This window comes from Thamnophis elegans, chromosome 4, assembly GCF_009769535.1.
Source record: "Thamnophis elegans isolate rThaEle1 chromosome 4, rThaEle1.pri, whole genome shotgun sequence".
Classification (NCBI taxonomy): Eukaryota; Metazoa; Chordata; class Lepidosauria; order Squamata; family Colubridae; genus Thamnophis; species Thamnophis elegans.
Genome location: NC_045544.1, coordinates 49,574,302 through 49,597,222, shown reverse-complemented (window position 1 = coordinate 49,597,222; position 22,921 = coordinate 49,574,302). Strand labels below are relative to the sequence as shown.

The window sequence follows — 22,921 nt, the reverse complement described above, 5'->3', positions numbered from 1 at the left end:
TTATTATTGTTATTAATAATGTTTATATATAGTCCAAAAATATTTCTAACCTTCCCTTCTCATATCCAATTATTACTTATCATAACAGCTGAACATTGTATACATTACTATCATTATCAATTTTATTTAACTATACCTATTATCACTGGATTTAACTAAATTTAGCTAATTTTGAATTATACTCTTCCATCTATCAACCTGTATCTCTCCAATAGCAAAACAATCTTATATCTACTGCCATTTGTGGATCCAATTCTCCAAATATCTTTTTAAACAAGTCTGTACGGAGTCCTCTTTGCACCTTCTTGTTTGTAGTATATCTCATATAATGTTGACGCCCTCCTTCTGTTTCCTTTGTCAGCTTATCTTTAATTCTCAGCAGTGTTATCAAATATTTTGCAAATAGTATTTCATAGTCCATAAGTTCTTTAATGCTTTCTTCTCCTTGTATGTCCTGTCCTTTGAAATAAGTTTTCTCTCCATTTAATTCATTTTCAAATATTCCATTCTTTCCTCCCTCAGAAATAAACCAATTGCCACGAATATCAACAAGCTCAAACTCTTCCATTTCAATTTTTTGAATCTCCATCTTCTTATTTTGTATTTGATGAACATCCTCAGTTTTTTCATCACATTTTGTTGCCAAATGCACCAAATAGTCCAATTTTCTCTCAATTCTTTCCTCTGTATCAAACACCCTCTTCAAAGCTAAAAGTTTCGCTTGAAGAGACGCCATGTTTATACGCAGTTGTATTTTTCTTAGAAGCTCAGCAAGATTGAAACACACTCGCAAGCAAAAACAAACTACAGAGGAACAGCTGTACAATCTTATCAGATCTTAAGCCAGAACAGCCAAGTAATAAAAGTGTCGAGATATAAACAGCCAATTTGTAGCTTACAGAGAGTCAGAAGAAATGTTAGGGTAATCCATCCATTTGAAAAGGTTTACTTAGACTCAATCCATGTAAATAACATTTAGAAAGTAAGATAACCACTGTCCAGAACCACTACAAAAATCAAATTCGCCGCTAAGTTCTTCTATTCTTTAAGTTAGTTTTTAAATTTTATAGGCAGTCCGTTTTTTTAAAAACAATAAAAGTTTCTCACCAGCTTAACACTTCTCCTCCATATTGCCCTGACTTTGTCAGCCTTGATAGACTGGAATTTTTATTGCCAGCAGAAGACTTTGCCTTGCTTTTCTCAGAGATTTTGCGATATCCCCGAGATCAGCAAGATGTAATCTTCCTGTTCACCATCTCTTCAGGATGATTTAGGTCCGTTGGAACCCCCCAGCAATAAAAGTGTCGAGTGCGATCTCAGAGCTTTGAGATTGCGCGTTGTCTCGTCACAGCATCGGCCCCTCCCCCTGCAAAATGTATAGACAATTTCAAGACAACATAAAACTATTGAACTCCCAATTAAATATTATTTAAACTATCAACTTGTAATTTAAAGGAATAATTGACATCTTGGGCTACGTTAGATAGGATATGTTTCATGTCACTTTTTATTTGATAGTTTCACTGGATAGAATTGTATACAATGCAGAAATCTACATCATTAAAACATTCTAGGATCAGAACACCATGAACCAGTAAAATTTCAAATAAAAAGAATTAGCTAGTCATTTGTTAATGTTTATGAAATAGCCTCATGAAACTCAAAGAAACACTGAAATTTTATTGCAAAAAGGTTCACAAATGAGCATCATTATTTTTGCTTCACTCTTACCACCAGGGCATAATTTTGTTATATATTTCTGTATAAAAAATACTAATTGTTAAATCAATTAATAGAGAATTTTTCTTTTTTACATTCATCCTTATCATCCAAAAAGCATCTGTATTATTTCAAAATGATACCCAGGATTCACTGATTAATTCATTAAGCATCAAAAAGGAGTCTTTCTATACCAGTGTAAATGTAAGACTTTAAAAACTCTAAGAGAGATTATCTGTCTTACAGATGTTTCCTTCTTCATAAGATATGAAGGGAATGTAAAGAACTGAACCTGGGAATGCCCCAACTGAATTATACAAGATTTAGTGAGAACAAACCATCAGGCCCACAGATGGATTCATGGCAGTAGCTGTTCCATTCATCATATACATTGCCTCTGAATCCAAAATGTATACAGATTTCCTTTGCTTGTCAGAATGTACTAACTTTCTGTTGTTGTATATTCTGACCTCCAACCTTTCAGCGTTGGTAGCCTGTAAACAACTTCCTCAGGCCCTTCTTGATCAACATATTAATGAGTATCTTAGATCATGAAAAAAATCTGTTCGACTTCCTATTAAATAAAACATTGCCGTTGCTGTCATTGATTTTTGTTCTCTGCAGAGGACAAAAGAAAGAAGGAAAGACAGAGATCTTGACTAGTAAATAAAATGTATTTCAAAGGAAAAAGAAATAGTGAAATGAAAGGCTTGTGAGGCAGGAAACATTATAGGGACTCCTCAACTTACAACTAGTCACTTAACTACCATTTGAAGTTATTTTTAAAAAAGCTACTTATAACCCATCCTCGGAGTTACAACTGCTGCACCCTTCTCCTATAATCACATGATTGCATTTGGGTAGACAACCAGCTCTCATGTAACTGGTTACAGCATCATGTAGTCATGATTTGCAATTCTTTTTCCCATTTTCCTATATTTTTTCAGTTTCCCATTTTAAAAAATGGCATGATTTCTTTAATGACCATATGATTCATTTTACAACTATGGTGCTTCACTTTATGACTATTGTAAAGATGAGCATAACATTTTTTTCCAATTTATAAAGTTTTTTATTTTTTCATTTTCATAACAAATCACCACATGCATACTATTTCATAACCAACATCATATTATATTGTTAAATGTTTATATCAATTAGTGTTATCATCAACTCCCAAAAACAATTATTGGCTCTTCTGCTCTCCATACACCATATCCATTACTTTCTTCTCCCTCTCTCCTCAACCTTCTTACCTCCTTTCTTCCCTGTCGTCCTTCTCTTCTCTACTTCCCTTTTCTCTGTCCTTCTCCTCTCCCCTTTCCACTCCTTCTTTCTCTCCTCCTCTCCCTCCCACCCTCTCTCCTATCCCTCACTTCTTCCCTTGCCTCTCTCTTCTACTTCACAGTCTTCCTCTCATTTACTTAGTGTATTTCAGCCTCTGAACAAGCTCCATTTTATGTTGATGGTATTTATAATTCCTTTTCAATATACATATTTAATTTTAACATATATCTTCCTCCTTCTTTTTAAAAGAAAAAAAGTATACATATATAATAATTGTATTTTTAACACACAAACCTAGCCTGGTTACGATTCCCAGCTATTCTCATCATTATGTTTATATAATTATGCATCCTTACACGCCCCAAATTTTTAGTTCTGTCTTTATAATCTCAATAATTTCCCATTGTAAGTATATTTCATGTTCCCTCTCCATTTTTCCATATCTTGACTTAGCTTTTCCTTAATTGTCTTTAAATAACAATCCTTACTGTTCAATGTTTGTTACAATTCCATTAATCTACTATATAGAATAACAAGCGATACTCATCTCACTTTGTTCATCATCTTAGAAGTTCTACATGTGTCCATATTTCATATATTTTAACCTATACTTAATTTCCCTTTCATTGACATATTCACAGTTAGCAACTCAGTTTCATTATCATGTATAAAAGTGAATCACATATCTCTACTTTACATTCTCCACATAAGTTTCATATTTGTCCATATTCCATATATTTTAACCTTTATTTAATTATCTTTCCATTATCGTATTCAATCAGTTTGCAACTCAGTTTTATTATCATATATAGAATAAACCACATATCTCAGATTTATCTTTCCCATATAATGATTACTAATTGTCTGATTTTTTCCTAGTAAGTCTTTTGTCCCACTTCTCTATTCCTGTCTTCTCCCTTTTCTTTGTTTTGACAAAGATGAACATAACATTGAGTCCAGTCACGTAGTATCTCAACTTATGACCACAATGACTTACTATTGAAATTTCAGGCACCATTGTGGTCGTAGGTTGAGGACTACCTGAAGTTCATGAAAATATGATCACTGTCAAGCCAGTTCGAACACTTCGTAGAAACAGTAATGATTAGAAACTGGATAGGGGAAAAATCAAGGGCATCTTAAATTACTTTACTATTTGAGTGCAGTCCTGTTTATACAGAATACACATATTCCCAAGAAACATTCCAAAAATCAGAAGAATGCTCTAACTTTTCATTATCCCCCCAAAATTATACATTAATTTGTATTTTAAAAAGTAAAGTCTCCCAGTTTTCTAAATGCAATTTTCCCTCTTCTCTATATATAAAAGTGGTTTGCCATTCACCTTTTCGAACATGTTATAATTTCCTAATCTAATCTTGTAAGATATCTCCAATATAAGTACTGCCCACGTCTAACATTAGTTTAGTTTCTCAGCCAGGTGTAACTAAGGCAATTTAAATGTCACCCATTTATAAAATAATTCTTATTATATTAGAGGATTTTTATGGGGATTGCTGAATTTTTTGCATATGTCTTCAATTGAAAGAAATGTTCCTTGCTAAGCCTAAACCAACTTGATCATACTGCAGAGTTGTGATTTTGAAAAATAAAAAAAAACCTCCACCACCAACAATATGCTAAACGTGATGGAATTCAGTTGCTATAGCAACAAATTAAACAAATAAATGAAATACTTTGGAATGCTTATAAAGGAATATCTGTGGTCTGATTAAGACACAGTGAATTTTAAATAAGCAGGTTTTAGTTTATTAAGGAGGACTTTGTGACAAAAAATATTAGTTAGCAAAAGTGCATTTGTAATGTTTTTGAAATTTCACAAAAAGTACAATTTTCTAATCACTTTTTGATACTATATTTCAAAAGCACTTCCACCTACAGATGTACAGTACTTTCTTTTAAATTTCGTGTGTTGTGTTTGCATACATGAAAGGAAAAGAGACTATGAAAAGGGAAGGGCTGGGAAGGAGGAGAAAAAAAGTATATACTCTTAAAATGCTGGAACTATTACTCATCTACTTACAGTTTTCTTGAAAACTACAATGGTGGACTGACTATTCTCAGATAAGTCCACCATCCCTTAAACTCTCAAAAAGCAGTGAGACACAGATGTTATATTATGCCCCTGTGTTTGGGGTACATGCCTTCCACTTTCTCTATTTTAGGGTCTTTTATAGTATTTGTCAGTTATATAGACCACCAGGAGGCACTGTGTTACAATCTCACCCTTATTGAGAATCGTCAGGTGCAAACCTGACAATTCCCAGTGAGGATGAAATTGGTAACATGATGACTCCTGATGGTCAATGTAACTAGAAGGTTATAGCACTACCCCGCACAAAAAGTTCTCAATTCCTGCTTTATTTCAAACCATAAAAAATGCAATACTACTTTTAAACCATACAGTCACAGAATATAAAGATTCTTGATCATTTTGAAGAACTTAAAACATAAAAGCCCCTTAGACCAAAATACAACATATCAGTAAACTTTGATCCCTTGCCACCCTACTTTCTACTGGATATTTGCTGCTATAAAGTTACCCATCATTAGTTCTACCCTACCATCCTCAATTCACTAGTTTTGTTCATGGAACGTAAGTTACTTATACTGATATTGAAGTGAATCATGTCTTTTATTATAAAGAGCTAGATCTGGATTTTATACATTGTGAACCTGTACTGATTACTTCAAGTTTAATAATAAACTACTAATAGCTGCATTTAGATGTTATAATAAATTATGGTTGGTTGTGATAATAAATACAACAAATTATGGATGTGATAATAAATCATACAAATCTTTAACTAAAATATTTTTTCCTGGTATTCCTTTTCCTCCACTTATGTGAATGTTAAAATTATATCTAAATGCTAAGCTCTAATTAAACTACAGTTTTTAAAACAAGCCAACATACGTGATAGATTATATTTAAAAATTGCAGTAAAATTAAACAGAATTAGTCAGATTCAGAAAAAAATAGTTAATAAAAAGGAAAAAATCCATTTTTTTCTTGCAGCTCTATTGCAGAAAAGTAGAATTTAAATTTTACTGTATCTCAATTCTATCATATGATATATTTTGACATAGCCATTGTTTAATGACATGATTATTAGAATTATAACAAGACTCAGTATTCTAACCTTATTTATTTATTTAAATTGTATTTCCCTGTTCTTCATAAAATGCATTCACAATGGTTCAGAAATTCAACTTTGTTTTTTTTTCAAGGATATATATTAATATTTAGTGACTGAGACAGAAATTAACTACTGTATTTTTCGCTCCATAAGATGCCCTGGACCATAAGACACACCTAGGTTTAGAGGAGGATAACAAGAAAAAAAATATCAGGCGGAGCCTGAGAGGACCACAGATAGGAAGGGCAAGAAATACAGTAGGGGTCAAGAAACGGTGTGGAGGTCATGGGAAGCAACACAGGTTGGGAGGAGCATACTGGGGAACACCACGAGCCTAGAAAGATGCACAAGGATTTCTTCCTCCTTTCTTTCCCTTTTTAGCAGGCAGGTACAGCTGGGTTGGGAGAGATTGCAAGGTTGGTGAGAAACTGTCATAGGACACTGAAAATGAAGATCACATGACCACAGTATCAGCCAGTAGCACAGATGCAGCACGACTTCCCCAAATATATTCCCTTGTGAGTCATAGTTTGGTTTATCTGATGAATGAATTTTATTTTAGGAGTAGCAGTAATATTGTTTATATATTGTCACTATATTAGATTTAATCTAAATCATTTTAGTGATGGTATAGTGGCGAATTGTGATTTTTCTTAGCATGGTTTTTCTTCATTTATTAAATGTGTAAAATTTTATGACCATAAGCAATAATGTTAGCTGCATGTGTAATATGAATACATCACACTGTGCATTCTTAGTCTCAATCTTAAAAACAATCAAATGAAAATGCATGTATAAAAACCATGTGTGCAGAAGCCTGTCTGTTTACTCTTCTGTGCAAAACGTGACCATATGGTCATTTACATGCCTAAATTCCAATAAAGGATTTAAGAATGTTTTTGAGTTACCGTGCTTCTTGAAGAAAGGAAAACAAAACATGCAAGGAAACAAGCATAGTAACTACAAAGAGAGGATCAAATTGTATATAATACACTGACATATAATTTCTATAATTATTGTTTCCAGGCCTACATTTGCAGTAGGACTTTTTTCCACAGGGATTTTATTTTCTTTCTGCATAATTGCAGTAATGGCTTTCCTGGACATTTCTATATAGCGTAGCTGTAAAATATGCTGCCCCAAGAAGAACAGGAGGGTTGCGCAGACTGCAGCTGTCCCTCAGCAACGCACGATCAAGTCGGACAATCAGCACGTTGGTGTGGCAGTGATACCCCGTTCGCACAAGATAGTGTGCGTTCGGGGTGTGTGGGGTCCCAGGGCGGATGCCCTGCCGAGTAAAGTAAAGAACTCCGACCCTGCGAACTCGCTTCCACCTCGGACTGTTCTACCCGTTGCAATCTGCGCTGCTGTTTGTCATCCCGGGAGCACGCAGTCTCTGGTACGGGATGCACAGCGGGGTGACGACTGGGTGGAGCGACAAAAGGCGGAAGTGAGGCCAGCGTCCCCATGGACTTTGGAAGGGGATCTTTTGAAGTGTCAGGGGTGGCTCTATGTTCCCGCAGGGCACATCCGTCGACAGGTGCTCTCGCAGATTCATTGCGCGTCTGCATCAAGACATTGGGGGTTTGTTCGGACGTTGCGCCTGGCCTCCCGTCAATTTTGGTGGCCCCATCTGAAAGATGATGTATGGAGGTGCGTGCAGTCATGTGCCCAGTGTCATTGGGCCAGGTCTACAAAGAGAACTCCGCCGAGATTCCAGTCTTTGTCGACTACGGTTCCCGCAGCATTGGACTTTGTCTCTGGGTTCCCGGTGGGGTGCCGGGGTCTTGAACCGTGTTCTGGGGGGGGCCGTCACCAACCCTTCTGGGCTGTACCCCGAACATTGAAACCAGGGGAAGGGCTTTGCGGGAGGGGATTGTGTGGCGGCTCGGCCAAAGTCGGTAGAGGTGCCAACAACCTCCGACGGAAAGGGGGCTGGTGGGTCAGCCTTGCAGAAGGTGGAGGACCCTGGACAGGGTGTTCAGGTGCGGCCGAAGTCGGTAGAGCTGCCGTCAACCTCCGACGGTAAGGGGGTTGGTGGGTCAGCCTTGCAGAGGGTGGAGGACCCTAGACAAGGAGTTAAGGCTCGGCCGAAGTCGGTAGAGCTGCTGTCAACCTCCGACGGAAAGGGGGTTGGTGGGTCGGCCTTGCAGAGGGTAGAGGACCCTAGACAGGGAGTGAAGGCTCGGCCGCAGTCGGTAGAGCTGCCATCAACCTCTGACGGTAGGAGGGGTGGTGAGTCAGGCTTGTGGACGGTGGATGTCCCTGGATGGGGTTTCGACGCCGGGAAGGGCGGAAGGAAACATGGTGGCTACCGGATACCTGAAGAGTTCCGATTCAAGGGGGCTATGCCTCCAGAGGTTTGGGATTCATGAAAACGGCACCAAGGAAAATGGGTGCGGGTCATCTTGGGGACACGTCATCCCGACCATCGGACCCTGGGGAAAGGGCCCTGCGGTGGGGGATAGTGTTGTGACTCAGCAGTTCTGCTGAGAGTTTTTTCGGGATACAAATTCAGTATGCAGCTGGGGCTTGTGGGAGGAAGTTTGGAGATAAAGGACAGATGCTGCCATGCCCCAGTCACTGGAGTCAATGTCGTTCCTTCGTGTGTTCCGTGTTTGGTTTAAACATTGTTTGATTACTAATTGTGATTTATGCTGTTACACTGGAAAGTGCTTTGGTATTTCATGTAAACCTGCTCTGTGCAGAGGGTGGAAGAACTGCTGCCTTTGTAAGAGGTTTTGTTTTGAATTCTTATCGGAGAGTGATGTTTATGTATCTCTGGGCTCGAAGCCAGTTTGAACGGAAAACTGATAAAGAAAAGTCCTTTTAAGTTTAATTGTCTGCGTTTGTTAACGAGCCATCAAGGGCGGGGGTCAGAATGAATATGTATGTATGTATGTATGTATGTATGTATGTATGTATGTATGTAACAGTGTAACTCAGGAACACCTCGAGCAATTTCAACCAAACTTAGTACACAGATGACTTACTCTCTGGAAACAAATACTGGGGGGAGGGGGTAAGATACGCCTAGCACCCCTTGGTCCGTGTGCTCTGTTACCATGCAGCCTTTTATGCCTTCAAATGGCTTCTACTGTACAGCACAGTGGAGTTGCCATGATAACAGCTTCACAGTACTACACAAGGGGGCTCCCTCTGGTAAGGGGGAAAATCCAACATTAGAAATTATATTTGGTCTGGATATTTTCTCCCTATAAATAAATACCTGGACAATGCCAGGTTATCAGCTAGTTTAAAATATTAATTCCTCTGATTTTAATCACATTTTATTAAGATCAAATTTATTAAGATTTTCTGCAGGAATGTACTACTCTGGGCCCTGTTAAACTGGAGGGGGATGGGGATCTTCTTCTTCATGCTGTGCTTCTTGGAGACCAGCTTTGGAGAGCTGAAGCCCTCTCAGCAGCATCTGAGGCATCCCAGGGAGAATTGGTAGAAAACCAAACACATTTATTTACTAGCAAAGAATTGCCAATGGGTTTTAATCAATTCCATGCAGGCATTTCTGGGTTATAATAACATACATTACAAATGTATGATGGGTCTTATTGGAGACATACCTTTTCCTGTTTGAATAGTTACGAATGGCAAAAATATTTAGGTGACAAAGCAGCATATTTGTAAATCAACTAAATTTAATTTCATGTAAATGTTTAAACAAGCACATAAGCCAGGTCTTGTGAGATCAGCCAGATAGCACTTCAAATCTACATTTGTTTTAAATTATACCTTTTCTAACTACCCGTACCATAGAATTTGCTTCTTTAGAGCTGATGCACACTATGCAGATTATTTCACTGAACAATTCCAGTGATCTAAAGATCTGCTTTTTTGGTTGGCTTGTTACAGTTCAGTCCCAACATTTTGTAAATGAAGCATGGAATCCTAGCTTCAATACATATAACACTTCCTGACATTGACTTGCATTTGCCATTTTGTGGTTCCTGTCACTAAATTGAAGAGATACTTTTAAAGTACTCAAAATAGCTGCTCTAGCAGCACTCAAAACAACTACTTGATTAAAGAATCCATACCACCTTTTAGATACATACATTTGTCCCTTAGACATACGAAAAATTAGATTCAGATTTACAATTCATCTCAAAAGATACAGCATATAATCAAAGTTCTTGAAGTCCACTCTAAAATCATGATTCTCTCCAAAGAGTTAATATGTTAATGTTTTTAAAAATAAAACATTCTGTTAGGAAATCCCCCTCCCTTCCCTCAAATGGGTTACCTATGATGTACAAAAAATCAGAATGAATTAAAATAAAAATCAACAGTAAAGATAATATTATGGTTAAAGCATTATAAAGCAACAGTGCTGAAACACCACAACAACAAAATACTTTCATAGTGTCTCAGAAAGAGAAACACTTGAGAAACAAAATTGACAAGACTATTTGTTTTTAAAGTTTTTTTAGCATGGCCTTTTACAGAGTTGCATATACAAATTAACAATAGAAAACACATCGACAATTAGAATGTTCACATTGTTTGTATGAGGGGGACAATAAGGGAAAAAACTAGTCATTTCATATACTAATTATTTTAACAATTCCAGTCTACAGAAAATCCCATTTCCTTCCATTGCATTTCCTTGCTGCTCTCAAATTATGAACATGTTATGTTGCTATGTCAGACATCTACATTCCCACCACAAATGTTTGAAATGTCACCCCTTTCAGGACTGAAGCTCTACATAAACACATATCCTCTAATCATATATTACTTTTTCCTTCATCATAGTGTAACTAATTAACCAGCAAGGCCTTTCTATCTATAAATTTAAAGTATGTCAAGAAGATGCTCTAGTATCTAAATTATTTTATAATAGGAATGTAAAATACAGTAATTAGAAATCAGCATTACTGATCATTGGACAATAGGCACCATAATCTTTCTGTTTTTGACAAAATGATGCGCACACTACCCTCCTTCCTGCGACTTCACTGCCACGGACAGACTATGAATTGAGCTTCACTACTGGATGGTTTTACTTTGTCCCAAAATAAGATTTTATTCCCATTCACTACATTGGTAAGTACAGATAGTCCTTGTTTACCAACTGCTCTTACAAAAACCATATGTATGACAATTGTGATGAAAAAAAGCAACTAAATCCTGTATTTATTAACTTTGTGGTCTGTAAATCAAAGGTAAGCTGAAGTAATATCATAACCCTAACCTTTGCAGGGGACTTTTGCCCAACCTCTTTGAGAGCAAAAGTGCTGTCTGACAGACTGTCATGTGAGGTAGACTCTCTCTACCAAGCAGTGCTCTCATTGAGGATCGCTGAAAAAGCTCTGTCCCGAAATCCAAGGAGAAATTTCAGGATGACTAGTGGCCTGCAGGCCTCCCTCCAGTTTCTCTGCTCTTTCTGGTTAAGTCAGTAGGAAAGATTGCAGATAGCCATCACTTGATCTCTGGGCACCCAACATCCAATTAAATAACCGTGGGGAGCACTGCAATGGTCATATGTTTGTGTGTAGGTCATAAGACCCTTTATTCAGGGATGCTGTAATTTCAAATGGTTACTGAATGAACAGTTGTTAAATGAAGGACTATCTATATAATATCTCTGCAATTTCTATAGGGTGGCATGGGTATTCTAAATGCTGACTTAATATATAAATAAATAAAATGCATCCTCTGGGAATCTTTCACAAAGCCTGACCTAACATCATAGATGTGATTTGTGTCTTACAACCACAAGGGACCCACATTTCCATTGTTAAGGCAAGGCATCTGTTAGTGAATTGAACCTAATTTTTATTATTTTTGCCAGAGTTGTTAAGCAAATCACAGAGCTTGTTAGTGAATCTGGGTTTCCTCTCCACACTGACTTTGCTTGTCAGAAGCTAATTAAGATCGTAATCGTGATCAATGACTCCAGGATGCTACAACCATGGTAAATACATGCCAAGTGCCTGAATTTTGATCATGTGACCATGGGGATGCTGTGAGTGTTGTAAATGTGAGGATTAGTTGTAAGTCACTTTTTCAGTGCCATTATAACTGTATGGTTGTTAGATGAATGGTTGTACGTTGGGACTACCTGTACTTATATTTTGAACCACAGAAACATCCTGGGGGGGAAATTAAGGTTAAAAAAAAGGACTTCCATGCCTCTATGAATTTAAGACCCTAGCAGAATATAAACTTATGTAAGAAGCTAATTGTTAACCTATTTTTAAATATTTGTAGTAAGAACTTAAATAGTTTTTAATATTGAGAAACAAAACACAGCGGAAAAGTATTTCAAAATGGAGGTAAAGATATCATTTCAGACAGTTAATACATGAAATCATGAAATGGAAATGAAGTTTTTTTTTTAAAATGTGTTGTTTATTTAATGTGACCATAATGGGACTTGTGCTCATTTCAGCCAACACATATACTAAAATTGGAATAATACCATTAATGGGAATGAATGTATATGTATATTTTATAAATAATCAGGTTTGAAACTTGGGATATTTAACAGCTGTCTAATAACTTGTGATTTTCTATTTGCCTGTGGCCTTAATTTTGGCAACATTAATTCCCTTCTGATATTAATAGTAAGTGACAATAAGCTGTTGTAGAAAGGTTACTCCTTTAAAAAATACCAGACATTTTTTCTGCTACTATGCTGTAGACATCCATGGACACTTCATATATCTACAGATGAAAAAAAAATGATTTTTTTCCCTTAATATTCTTTCAAAGAAACAACAATTGTTTTGTACTTACCATTCCATGATTCAGCCAAGTTGGTATAAAATTATCAAGGAGTTTGGGGTAAACAAGTTCTCTGTCATAGATATAGATGCTCCAAAACATTAGCACAACAAACTGGGGCAAAGAGAAAGAATACAAATATATTTTCAGGTATATAAAGTCACATTTTTATTGTAAGAATTACATTTTATCAGTATCAACCATCAACCAGTTACTACTGTTCAGCTGTGTATGCTTTTAACGTACAAAGTAGTTTAAATCTAGGTTGGCAAGCTTATACATATGTGGGTGGTCTTCACTTAGCAACGGTAATTGGGACTGGCAACCCCATAGTTAAGGACAACTGCCGTTGCAGCAAGTTCAATTGTTCAGTTATTAAACTAATTCCACATGGCCGCTATGCATGGCATCACATGACCTCCACTTGCAACCTCCTGCCAGCTTCTCAATTGACTTGCTTGCTGGAAGCTTGCGCTGAAAATGTCAAGTGGTTATCATGTGACTGCAGGATGCTACTACGACTTTTATAATTGTGAGCCAGTTGCCAAGTATCTGAATCGCTGTCACATGACTGTGGGGACATGATAATAAGTCTCCTTGTCCAGTGGTGTAGTAAATCTGAATGATTGCTGAATGAATGGTGACTTTTTTCAGTGTTGTCATAACTTGAATGGTCATAAATTGAGGATTATCTGTATTCCTTATTGTACTATGATCTGTATTGTATGAAGTTAGAATGATATTTTGGACTATCGTAGCTTCCTCTAAACCACAAATAATCACCACACCCGGATATAGCGATGCCCAGATTGGACTCCACACTATGGACTTTAGATCCAGAGTCTGACTTTGTCATTCTAAAACACTCCAATTGTTTCTTCTTCTGTTCTCTAGGACCTTGCTTGAATGTCTGGCAATCAGTGCATGACTCGTTTATGTTTTAGCTTATGTTTGGTTATGATATTAGGGAAGTGTAGCTCTAAGGCAGAAATCTATTTAAGAGCTGATGCAGATGCACATATACCACATTTGTCATACTTTCCTTTAAAAAGTTGGTGCCTTTTCCTACCTTGAATAGTAACCCTATGATACTATGAATTAGGTGTTTGAAATATTGCATCCTTAAATCAAAAGTATATTTTTCTGTGATCAAGCCAATACTGTGAGAGCATAGGAAGAGATGGAGCTTCTTTAAGGAGGTGATGACAAATGTGAAGGCATATCAACACAAACTTTAAATACAGCAGATTACTAATTAATATTAGCCCGTGGAAACTATAAAGCACAATTCATTCTTTCTTTAATGATGGCAGGTTATACCGTTGTGAGGCAGCAAAGCATATTCGATATACCATGACAATATCACTTACATGCCTAACAGTTGGTATCTTTTTTATTGAAATACTTGATTTCTGCCAGACATAATGGACACCTGAATAGTCTGAATGGTTCTACTTTTGATTCTGGAACATTAATCCAAAAAAATTGAAGGATGGGATCATCTATGTGCTTATGGCAAACTACAGAATAGTATGCATTAGTGAGTTATGGCTTCCACTTGCTATTTTCCAATGTATCTTATTTTTAATTAGTGTTCTTCTGCAAATCAAATCCACAGTCTATCAGTTAAGCCTGAAAATCCCTGGATGCTTTCCTGGGGCTTCTTTGTGACTTCCTGAAAAATTGAATGATTTTGATCACACCATCCATGTCAAGATTATGTCTCTTAATTCTGTATATCAATAAAATCTAAGATTATATTTCATTTAAAGAACAAGATGAACTGGCATATTAAACAAAAGCATTAGAAAAGAAACTTCAGTGCTAGATTTCAAAAAGTAAATTTGATATTAATGGAACATTTTAAAAGCTGGTGTGTATTTGAATATTTTCTGAAGCACAGAAAGCTTATTGACCTTGCCTGTGAGGTAAAAGTGGAAAAGACAGGAAATTCCATCTGTCCTGTCAAAGTCAGCCAATGTATGCAAAATTGGTTGCAACCATCTGCTGCTCCAGGTGGCCAGAACGTCTTTAATGAAACAGGTAGGTTCAAAAAGCATGCTTAAGCAAATTATTCTAATTTTAGTCAAGTTGCCCATTCAACATTTCTTAAAAGTCATTCCATTGCCTAAAAATCTAAGTGTCCCAACAGATAATCGACATAATTACTAAAAAGTAGATCGGGATCAAACAATTCCTTAAGATGTATCAACTTTAGGAATCTAGAAAAATGTAATAAAACAGAACATGGTTTTCATATATTCTCCCTGCTCTTGAAGCCTTTTTTATTCTGCCAAGGTTTTAATTGAGTCTTTGCTTTTTCCCTATGTATGATCTTTATTATATTTTCATTATTTGTTCAATTTTTTAACATAGCTTTCTAAAATTCACACAGACATCACTGCCCCAAAAATTACAATGATACTATTAAAATATGTTTTTTAAGAAACTGCACCTATTAGATTTTATGGCTTCATCTCAGGAAGTAGGAAAGGACTTTTTCCTGCAGCAAAACTCTTTTAATGGACAAAAGCCTACTGAATATGCATAATGAATGAAATTGATAGTGCAGAAATACAAAATTGAGATACAAAGTGATTTCTTGGTAATATCACATATACAAAGATGATTGATGTACAAAGTTATGCAGCTATCCCCAATTTCAGTGACTGTTCAAACTTAGGATGGCACTGAATGAGTGGTAATTAAACCAGTACTTAAGGTTTTGGATGCACAGCACTCACATAGACAAACAGTTGGATTTGGGCATTTGGCAACCAGTCACACTTATCATGGCTGCATCATCCCACAATCATGTGATCAGCATTGATAACCTCCCTGCCAGCTTCCCAGAAGCAAAGTCCCAGAGATCTCATACTCCATAGCACCACCTCACCAGCCTGCCCTTAATACCATGCACTAACCTGCAGCAACCTCTCTGCTTGCAACCCTCACCAACCTGCTTATGCTCCCTACCACCCATCCATAGTCTTCGCCAGCCCCTGCAGGTCTGCCTGAATTTTTTTTATTTAAGCAGAAATTAGAGTTCAGGCATTTTAGTCAATCGCATGTTCAGCAGGTATGAGTGTGGAAAGTTTTGCCTTACTTAAAGTACAGAATTCTGGCTATTCATTAACCAAGTCTGATCTTCACTGTACAAATATATAGAAAAGTGACTTTAACGAAGTCACATTTCTGAGGACACGCTATTGAGGCTCACTAGGCTGTAAAAAGTTACAAAACTATTTCCAAAGAGTTTGACTCCACCAGTTCACTATCAGGAAGATCATGTACATTAACACCAATATTACCTCCCCGAAGATCACACCAAGAACAATACTCCAGGAGCTTCAAAGAAACCAGAGTAAGATCTAAGACAGGGGTCCCCAATCTCCTGGCCTATGGCCCTTTATTGGGCTGCAGTTGCAGCCCATTGAGAATTGGGTCACACAAGCAGCCCCACTCATGCACGCACAAATGAAGCTGTGTGTGTGCACGCACCTGTCCCTCACACAAAACATTCTCTCTGCCCCCCTTTCATAGGCTGCGAATTGGAAAGGTTGGGAACTGCTGATGTAGAACTAAAAGCCTCTCACACTGGCAAATGCCCAATTATCATGAGACACACACACACACATTAGGAGAACAGTGAACAACAATGGTGTGCATGGAACAATTGTAAGGAGAGAACTACTTCTCTCCAAAAAGAACACTGCTGCCCGTCTACAGTTTGCAAAATACCATGTGGATATGTCAGAAGGTTACTGGAAGAGTGTTCTGTAGAAATATGAGACTAAATAGAAAGGTTTGGCTAAATGAAAAGTATTATGTTTGACAAAAGGTAAGGTGACCAGATTTTCAGATTGGTAAAGAGGGACACCTTTGACCGGGAGGATTGGGGGGGGGGGGGGGCTTGATTAAAAATTTTATACGGAGCAACAAAATTTTTCATACAATGCAAAAATAGTATTGTAATATTTTTTTTATTTCAACATAACTACAATTTACAAATATAGCAATAGCAATAGCAGTAGACTTATATACCGCTTCATAGGCCTTTCAGGCCTCTCTAAGCGGTTTACAGAGAGTCAGCATATTGCCCCCAACAATCTGGGTCCTCATTTTACCCACCTCGGAAGGATGGAAGGCTGAGTCAACCCTGAGCCGGTGAGATTTGAACCACTGACCTGCTGATCTAGCAGTAGCCTGCAGTGCTGCATTTAACCACTGCGCCACCTTGGCTCTTGGCTCTATAAATTGTAACTGTTGCCAAACATCAAAATTTTGATTGCGTGACCATGGGGATGCTGCAACGGTAGCTAAGTGTGAAAATGGTCACTTTTTTCAATGCCATTGTAACTTTGGTCACTATACCACCTTTCTTGCCACAGTTCTTAAGTGAATAACTGCAGCTAATAAGTTTGTAACATAAGTGAATCTGGTTCCCCCATTTGACTTTGTCAAAAGCACACAAAAAGCGATTACATGACCCCAGGACACTGAAACCATCATAAATACAAATCTGTTGCCAAACATCAAAATTTTGATCGCGTGACCATGGGGATGCTGCAACGGTCGCTAAGTGTGAAAATGGTTGCTAAGTGTGAAAAATGGTCACTTTTTTCAATGCCATTGTAACTTTGGTCACTAAATGAACTGTTTGAAAGCTAAGGCTAGCTTGCATTATAATGCCTTATGCTAGCTTACATTTTCAAGAGAGAGAAGCTAAACTCCTTATTAGAATTGAAATAGAAATGAGTAGAGTAGAGTAGAGTAGAGTAGAGTAGAGTAGAGTAGAGTAGAGAAGAGTAGAGTAGTGTAGTGTAGTGTTTTGACACACAAGGAATTTGTCTTTGGTGCATAGGCTCTCAGTGTACATAAAAGAAAAAAATACATTCATCAAGAATCATAAGCTACAACACTTAGTGATAGTCATAGGTTACGAATAAGCAATCAAATTATACTAGGAAACAAATTATTGGATTTTTAAATTATTGGATTTTTTTCAAGGAAACTCAGTATGTGCTTCCTGATTATTAAAAGTGCAAATTCAGTGTCAATGACTCCTGACTATTTAAAATATAGTCTAAGCAATTTAAAAAAAGAATCCACACAGAATAAAACTATTTTAAAAAATCCTATGCACAATAAATAAAATATTATTTTAAAATACATTAAAAAATAAAAGAAAAAACCCCGGCTCACTTACCAGTAGGCAGATCACAAGGTAGGAAAAGGATAGATTAAAAAAATAAGAGGGGATCATACGCCCCCACCTACCCACTTCCAATCCCATCCGACAGAAGGAGACAAGAGAAGAGCAGTGGAGAGAAGGAAATCTCCTCCATCCCCCCCGCCTCTTCCAAATTATACACACAGACACTGCCCTCCCCATCCCGCAGCCCCAATTCCAGCCGCACCAATTCAAGCTCCCAGATCTCCCTCTCTCTTTCTTTTCTCCACTCATCCCGCCCCCAACCAAACAAACGAGCAAAGGAAATACAAGAAAAGCAACTTTTAAATAAATAAATAAATGAAATCCAAGGCACGGGAGGAACATCCCCCTTTCCCCTAATTTCCACTCCCCCCCATCCCGCCTCCCGATCCATTTGGGGTGGATTTCTTTATTTGCAATAAATCCTGGGTCCCCCCCCCTTTTATAAAGGAAGGAAAATGACAGATCTTCTCCCCCCCCTCCCGCCCCCCCCTCACCAAAAGGAGACCAGAGAAAAGCAACCAGATCGAAAGGAAGGGAGATATGATCGTGTTTGGAAGAGCAGGAGGGGAGGGAGCCGAGGTAGGGAAACCACTGCCCTCTAAAGGCCACATCGGGAACGACACTTCAGAGAAATAAAACTTTTTTTTTACAGTGTCCTTTTAAAACCGGGACTTTTGAACACGCAGCGGGACACGGGACAAATTTTGAAAAATCGTGACTGTCCCGCCAAAAGGGGACGTATGGTCACCTTACAAAAGGCAAACACTATTCCAGTATAAGAACCTTATCCTATCTATGAAACATGAAGGGGGCAGTATCATGGTTTGGATCTGCTTTTCTGCCTCTTGAGGACTACGAGTATCAATGGATTGGGATGGGAACCATGAACTCTGAATTGTACCAGAAAATTCTACAGGAAAATGTCAGGGTATTTGGTATGAACTGAAGCTGAAAGTGGGTCATGCAGCAAGACAACAACCTTAAATAGGTAAGTTTTACAACCAAAGAATGATTGAAATAGAAGAAATAAATATTTGGAAAGGCCAAGTCAAAATTCTGACTTTAAACCTAGAACTGACCTGAAGGCGGCAATTCATGTGAGGAAGCTCACCAACATCCTGAAGTTAAAGCTGCTATATGTAAGGAGGAATGGACTAGAATTCCTCCAAGCCAATGCACAGGACTGATTAACAGTAAACAGAAATGTTTAGCTGCAGGAGAGCACACTAGTAACTGAAAGCAAAAGTTCACATACTTTTGCCACACATAAATATGTAGCTTTGGATAATTTCCCTCAAAGAATAAATGAATAAGTTTAATGGTTTTGACTCATTGTTAATTACATCCTCTTTAGTTGTAGGTCTTGCACAAAGAACAGATCATGTTTTAGATTATGATGCTGAAATTTTGAAAATTAAAACAATTCACAAACTTTTAAATACTGTATGCTATTTTGCTGTTTTGTTTCTCTTACAAATGCACTTTAAATTATCAGTACTTTCAATTGTTTTAATTATTATTTTTATATTACAAGTATCCTACATATGAATTTGGAGGCATATAGAGATAAATATACATTTAAAGCTGGGAAATACAGTTTATTTTTCTATATAGCAGTCCTATATTGCCCACTGAATTTATATACTAAACATTTTTGTTAATATAATTACACTGAATGAATAAATAGAATTACTTATAAATGCAGTAAATAAATGGCACATTTTAGTCTATAAAATTGCACTGGTGACTATGAGCTTTCCTTTAAATAACTGACATTTTAAAAAGAGATTAAAACTAAGGGTGGTATACTCTAATTGGAAGGAAATTCCTTTCTTTCCACGGTACTTACAACCCCAATGGGAAAAGCTAAGACAGCCATCATCCAGTCACGGAGGGAGATGAGTTTTCTTAGTTGCCTTTCTTGTTCTTGGCTGTCATTCCCTTTAGTCAGAAGGCTGGAAAGGTCAGTCAGTACACAGATCCCAAAAAAGACTGCTTGAACAACCTGCATTAGAAACATAAACATTGAAACATGAATGTTTCAGTCTCAATATATCAATTTTAGCTGCAGATCCTGCCTGGTGATGGTGACATTTGGCAGCAGTGAATTTATTGAGCTTTTTAAAATGCTCAGCCTAGATATTGTGCAGGCTTACTCTGAAGCCTTGCTTCATAAAAAATAGGAGGAACTGTAGTCTTTACTGTCCACAGTAAGCCTGGCTTAATAATCAAACACTGTTTCTTAACATGCAATGAAAATGTATTAGTCTCATTATCTGCTCTACCAAGTGTGAGTGCATTTCTTTATACAGTGATGAAAGGGCTGCTTAGCAAGCATGGAAGAGTAGACAGGATATGTGCATTCATCCTGAACTCTTCCTCTTCAATTATGGTATTAATGCCAATTCTGAGGACAAGGGGCAGTCTGGCATCATTGTGAAAGAATAATGTCTGTTGCTGTGGATGTTTTTCTCTCTTGATGCACCAATGTTTATTTCTGGTCCCCACTGTCAACAACATATTTGCACTTTTGCCATATATGAAAAAAAACCATAAAAATCACCTTGATATGTACATAAGCAACCATCACCTTTTATTTTAAAAAGCTCTAAATTATATGCTAGCTGCTGTTTCTTCCGAATTGTCTGTATAAAATCTGTCCTTATTACTTTCCATGTCCTGTTTACAAGACACATGAAGATCACATTTCACATTATCTTTTCTCAAGTTTAATTTTGCTTGATTACTATTCAGCATATACAATTATTTTGAATTAAATATATTTATATTACACACAATATTAGAGTTGTGATTAGTGATATATCCTAGGACATTGGCCATCTGTCAAACATCTATTAATACTAGAAGCTAGGTAAGCAACTTTCCTTTTTGAGCAAGGAAAGAAACATTTATTGCAGATATTTGTACTAAGTTGTACTTATGGATTAAGTTGACAATATCATAAAAACTCTATCATGTTTTAAAACAAATAGTTCACTCAACCAAAAGAGAATGATTTAGAGAAGTCTTTCTCTGATAAGTAGCAGACAAATTATTTATGTGAAAATTCTAAAATATGTACAATATATCACATGGTCTAAAGCAAAGTGGCTTTCCTAATTTAGTAAGATGAAGGCAAGATCTTGCCCTATTAGGATACCTCTGTGACATAAGCTTTGACTGTTCATCCCTAATTAATCCAGTAATTTTGAAAATACTGTTTCCAGCAAGATTTCTCTTTGAAGTGCTTTAAATTTATTATTTTGTCCATCAAATACATTTAATTTTTGTTTTGTTATCTCTGAATTTTAGATCCATACTTTGTATATCATCCAGAAATAATTTTTATGTATATATTTAATTAGCCAAACTGGAAAAAAATGCAAAATACAGTACTAAATAATTTGGACTCTTCTGACAAAATTCATCTATGTCCCCAATTCTATAATATCAGAATGAATAGAACTGAATAGGAAAAGTATACAATACTATTAAAATGATTCAATTTAAAAACAAACTAAAGGAAATGAGGAAATCCTAGAAAAAAAATATCATTTGGTCTTTTTTATAGCTTTAGAAACAAATCTACATACAGAGGCAACTTAATGCAGAACGACATGAAACATGAACCCAAATGACTCTCAATCCAGTTTTTAAAAATGCAAGCATTTTTGCATAGTAGATAATACTGTACTTCTCCTTAACAAACTTCAGGTTTGTTTGTCTGTTTATAGCCTGCCTTTATTATTTTTAAAAATAACTAAAGGTGACAAACAGGTCCAATGCACCTTTCTCCTCCTATTATCCCCACAAGAATCCCCTCCCTGTTTTGAGTGCAATAGGCCAGAGAATATGGAGGTCTCAAGAAACCAAAAAGACAGAGGAAGAATTATCTCTGAGAAAAGAAAGATAAATAACTGGAAAGGGAATTAAGTGATATAATATATAGTATATTCCCACCATCTAGTAGCAATCTTATTAGTACTATTTTGTAAATTATCATCAATTTAAATATCTACATATATATATGGAAAACAAAGTATTGTAATTGATCATAAGAATATTAATTAATAACAGTGATAATATAGAATAGTTGGGCCATTCATTTTCTTTCACCTCTAGGAAGCGGCAATGACAAACCCTTTCAAAAATTGTGCTAAGAGAACTGCAAGGGCTTTTCCAGACAATCACTAAAAGTTAAGAATAATTCCAACCTACATTTATTGGTCAATACAATTTACACTTCTTTGAAAAAGTATGTAAAATTGGTCTATCCTGTGGGAAACATTATTCCATCAAAGAATACAATTTATTGGACATTAAACTCTACAGAAAAGCCCAGTCTGATACTTCCTTCATCATGCATTTGTTTTGTGCCCTAAGCATTTATGAAGGCTTCCAATGTATTGTTAGAAATATTAAAAAATAAGGTACAATAAAGTTTCCTCTGATCTGGCTTGACTCCCTGTGACTTCATTGAGAGATTCATGTAATTTTATCTGTAATGATTTGGAAGTGATTTGCCATAACTTTCTACTGGGATGTATTTTTGATTTCCACTCTACCCACAGCTCTGATACTATCTGTAGGTCGCCTAAATATCAGCTAGTCTCGATACTACTTAGCCTCCAAGCCTAGACAAGGTCAAATATGTGCTGTCACATATTTGAGAAAGCAAAAGGTTATATTTATGACATGTAGTTATTTTCCGCCTTTTTTCTAAACAATTTAACACAATTTAACATGGATCACTTTCTCAGCAAGAGACTATATTATGTCTAACCTC

At 36.6% G+C, this 22,921-nt stretch overlaps 1 protein-coding gene across 4 annotated transcripts in view; it reads right to left on the bottom strand.

The window, feature by feature from the left end:
* AIG1 (androgen induced 1) overlaps positions 1–22,921 on the bottom strand; it is a 74,887-nt gene that overhangs the window by 48,700 nt on the left and 3,266 nt on the right. For 3 of the 4 annotated variants that reach the window (XR_004255177.1, XM_032215239.1, XM_032215238.1), the window contains exons 2-3: positions 19,985–20,140; positions 12,930–13,031 (exon numbers count right to left, since the gene is read on the bottom strand). Coding sequence is in view for 3 of the 4 variants with exons in the window: in XM_032215239.1 (XP_032071130.1) it covers positions 12,930–13,031; positions 19,985–20,140 (258 nt within the window). In the remaining variant the exon portion in view is untranslated. Of the gene's footprint in view, positions 1–1,101; positions 1,367–12,929; positions 13,032–19,984; positions 20,141–22,921 lie in introns of those variants that run through there. The other variant, XM_032215240.1, reaches the window with a different exon arrangement.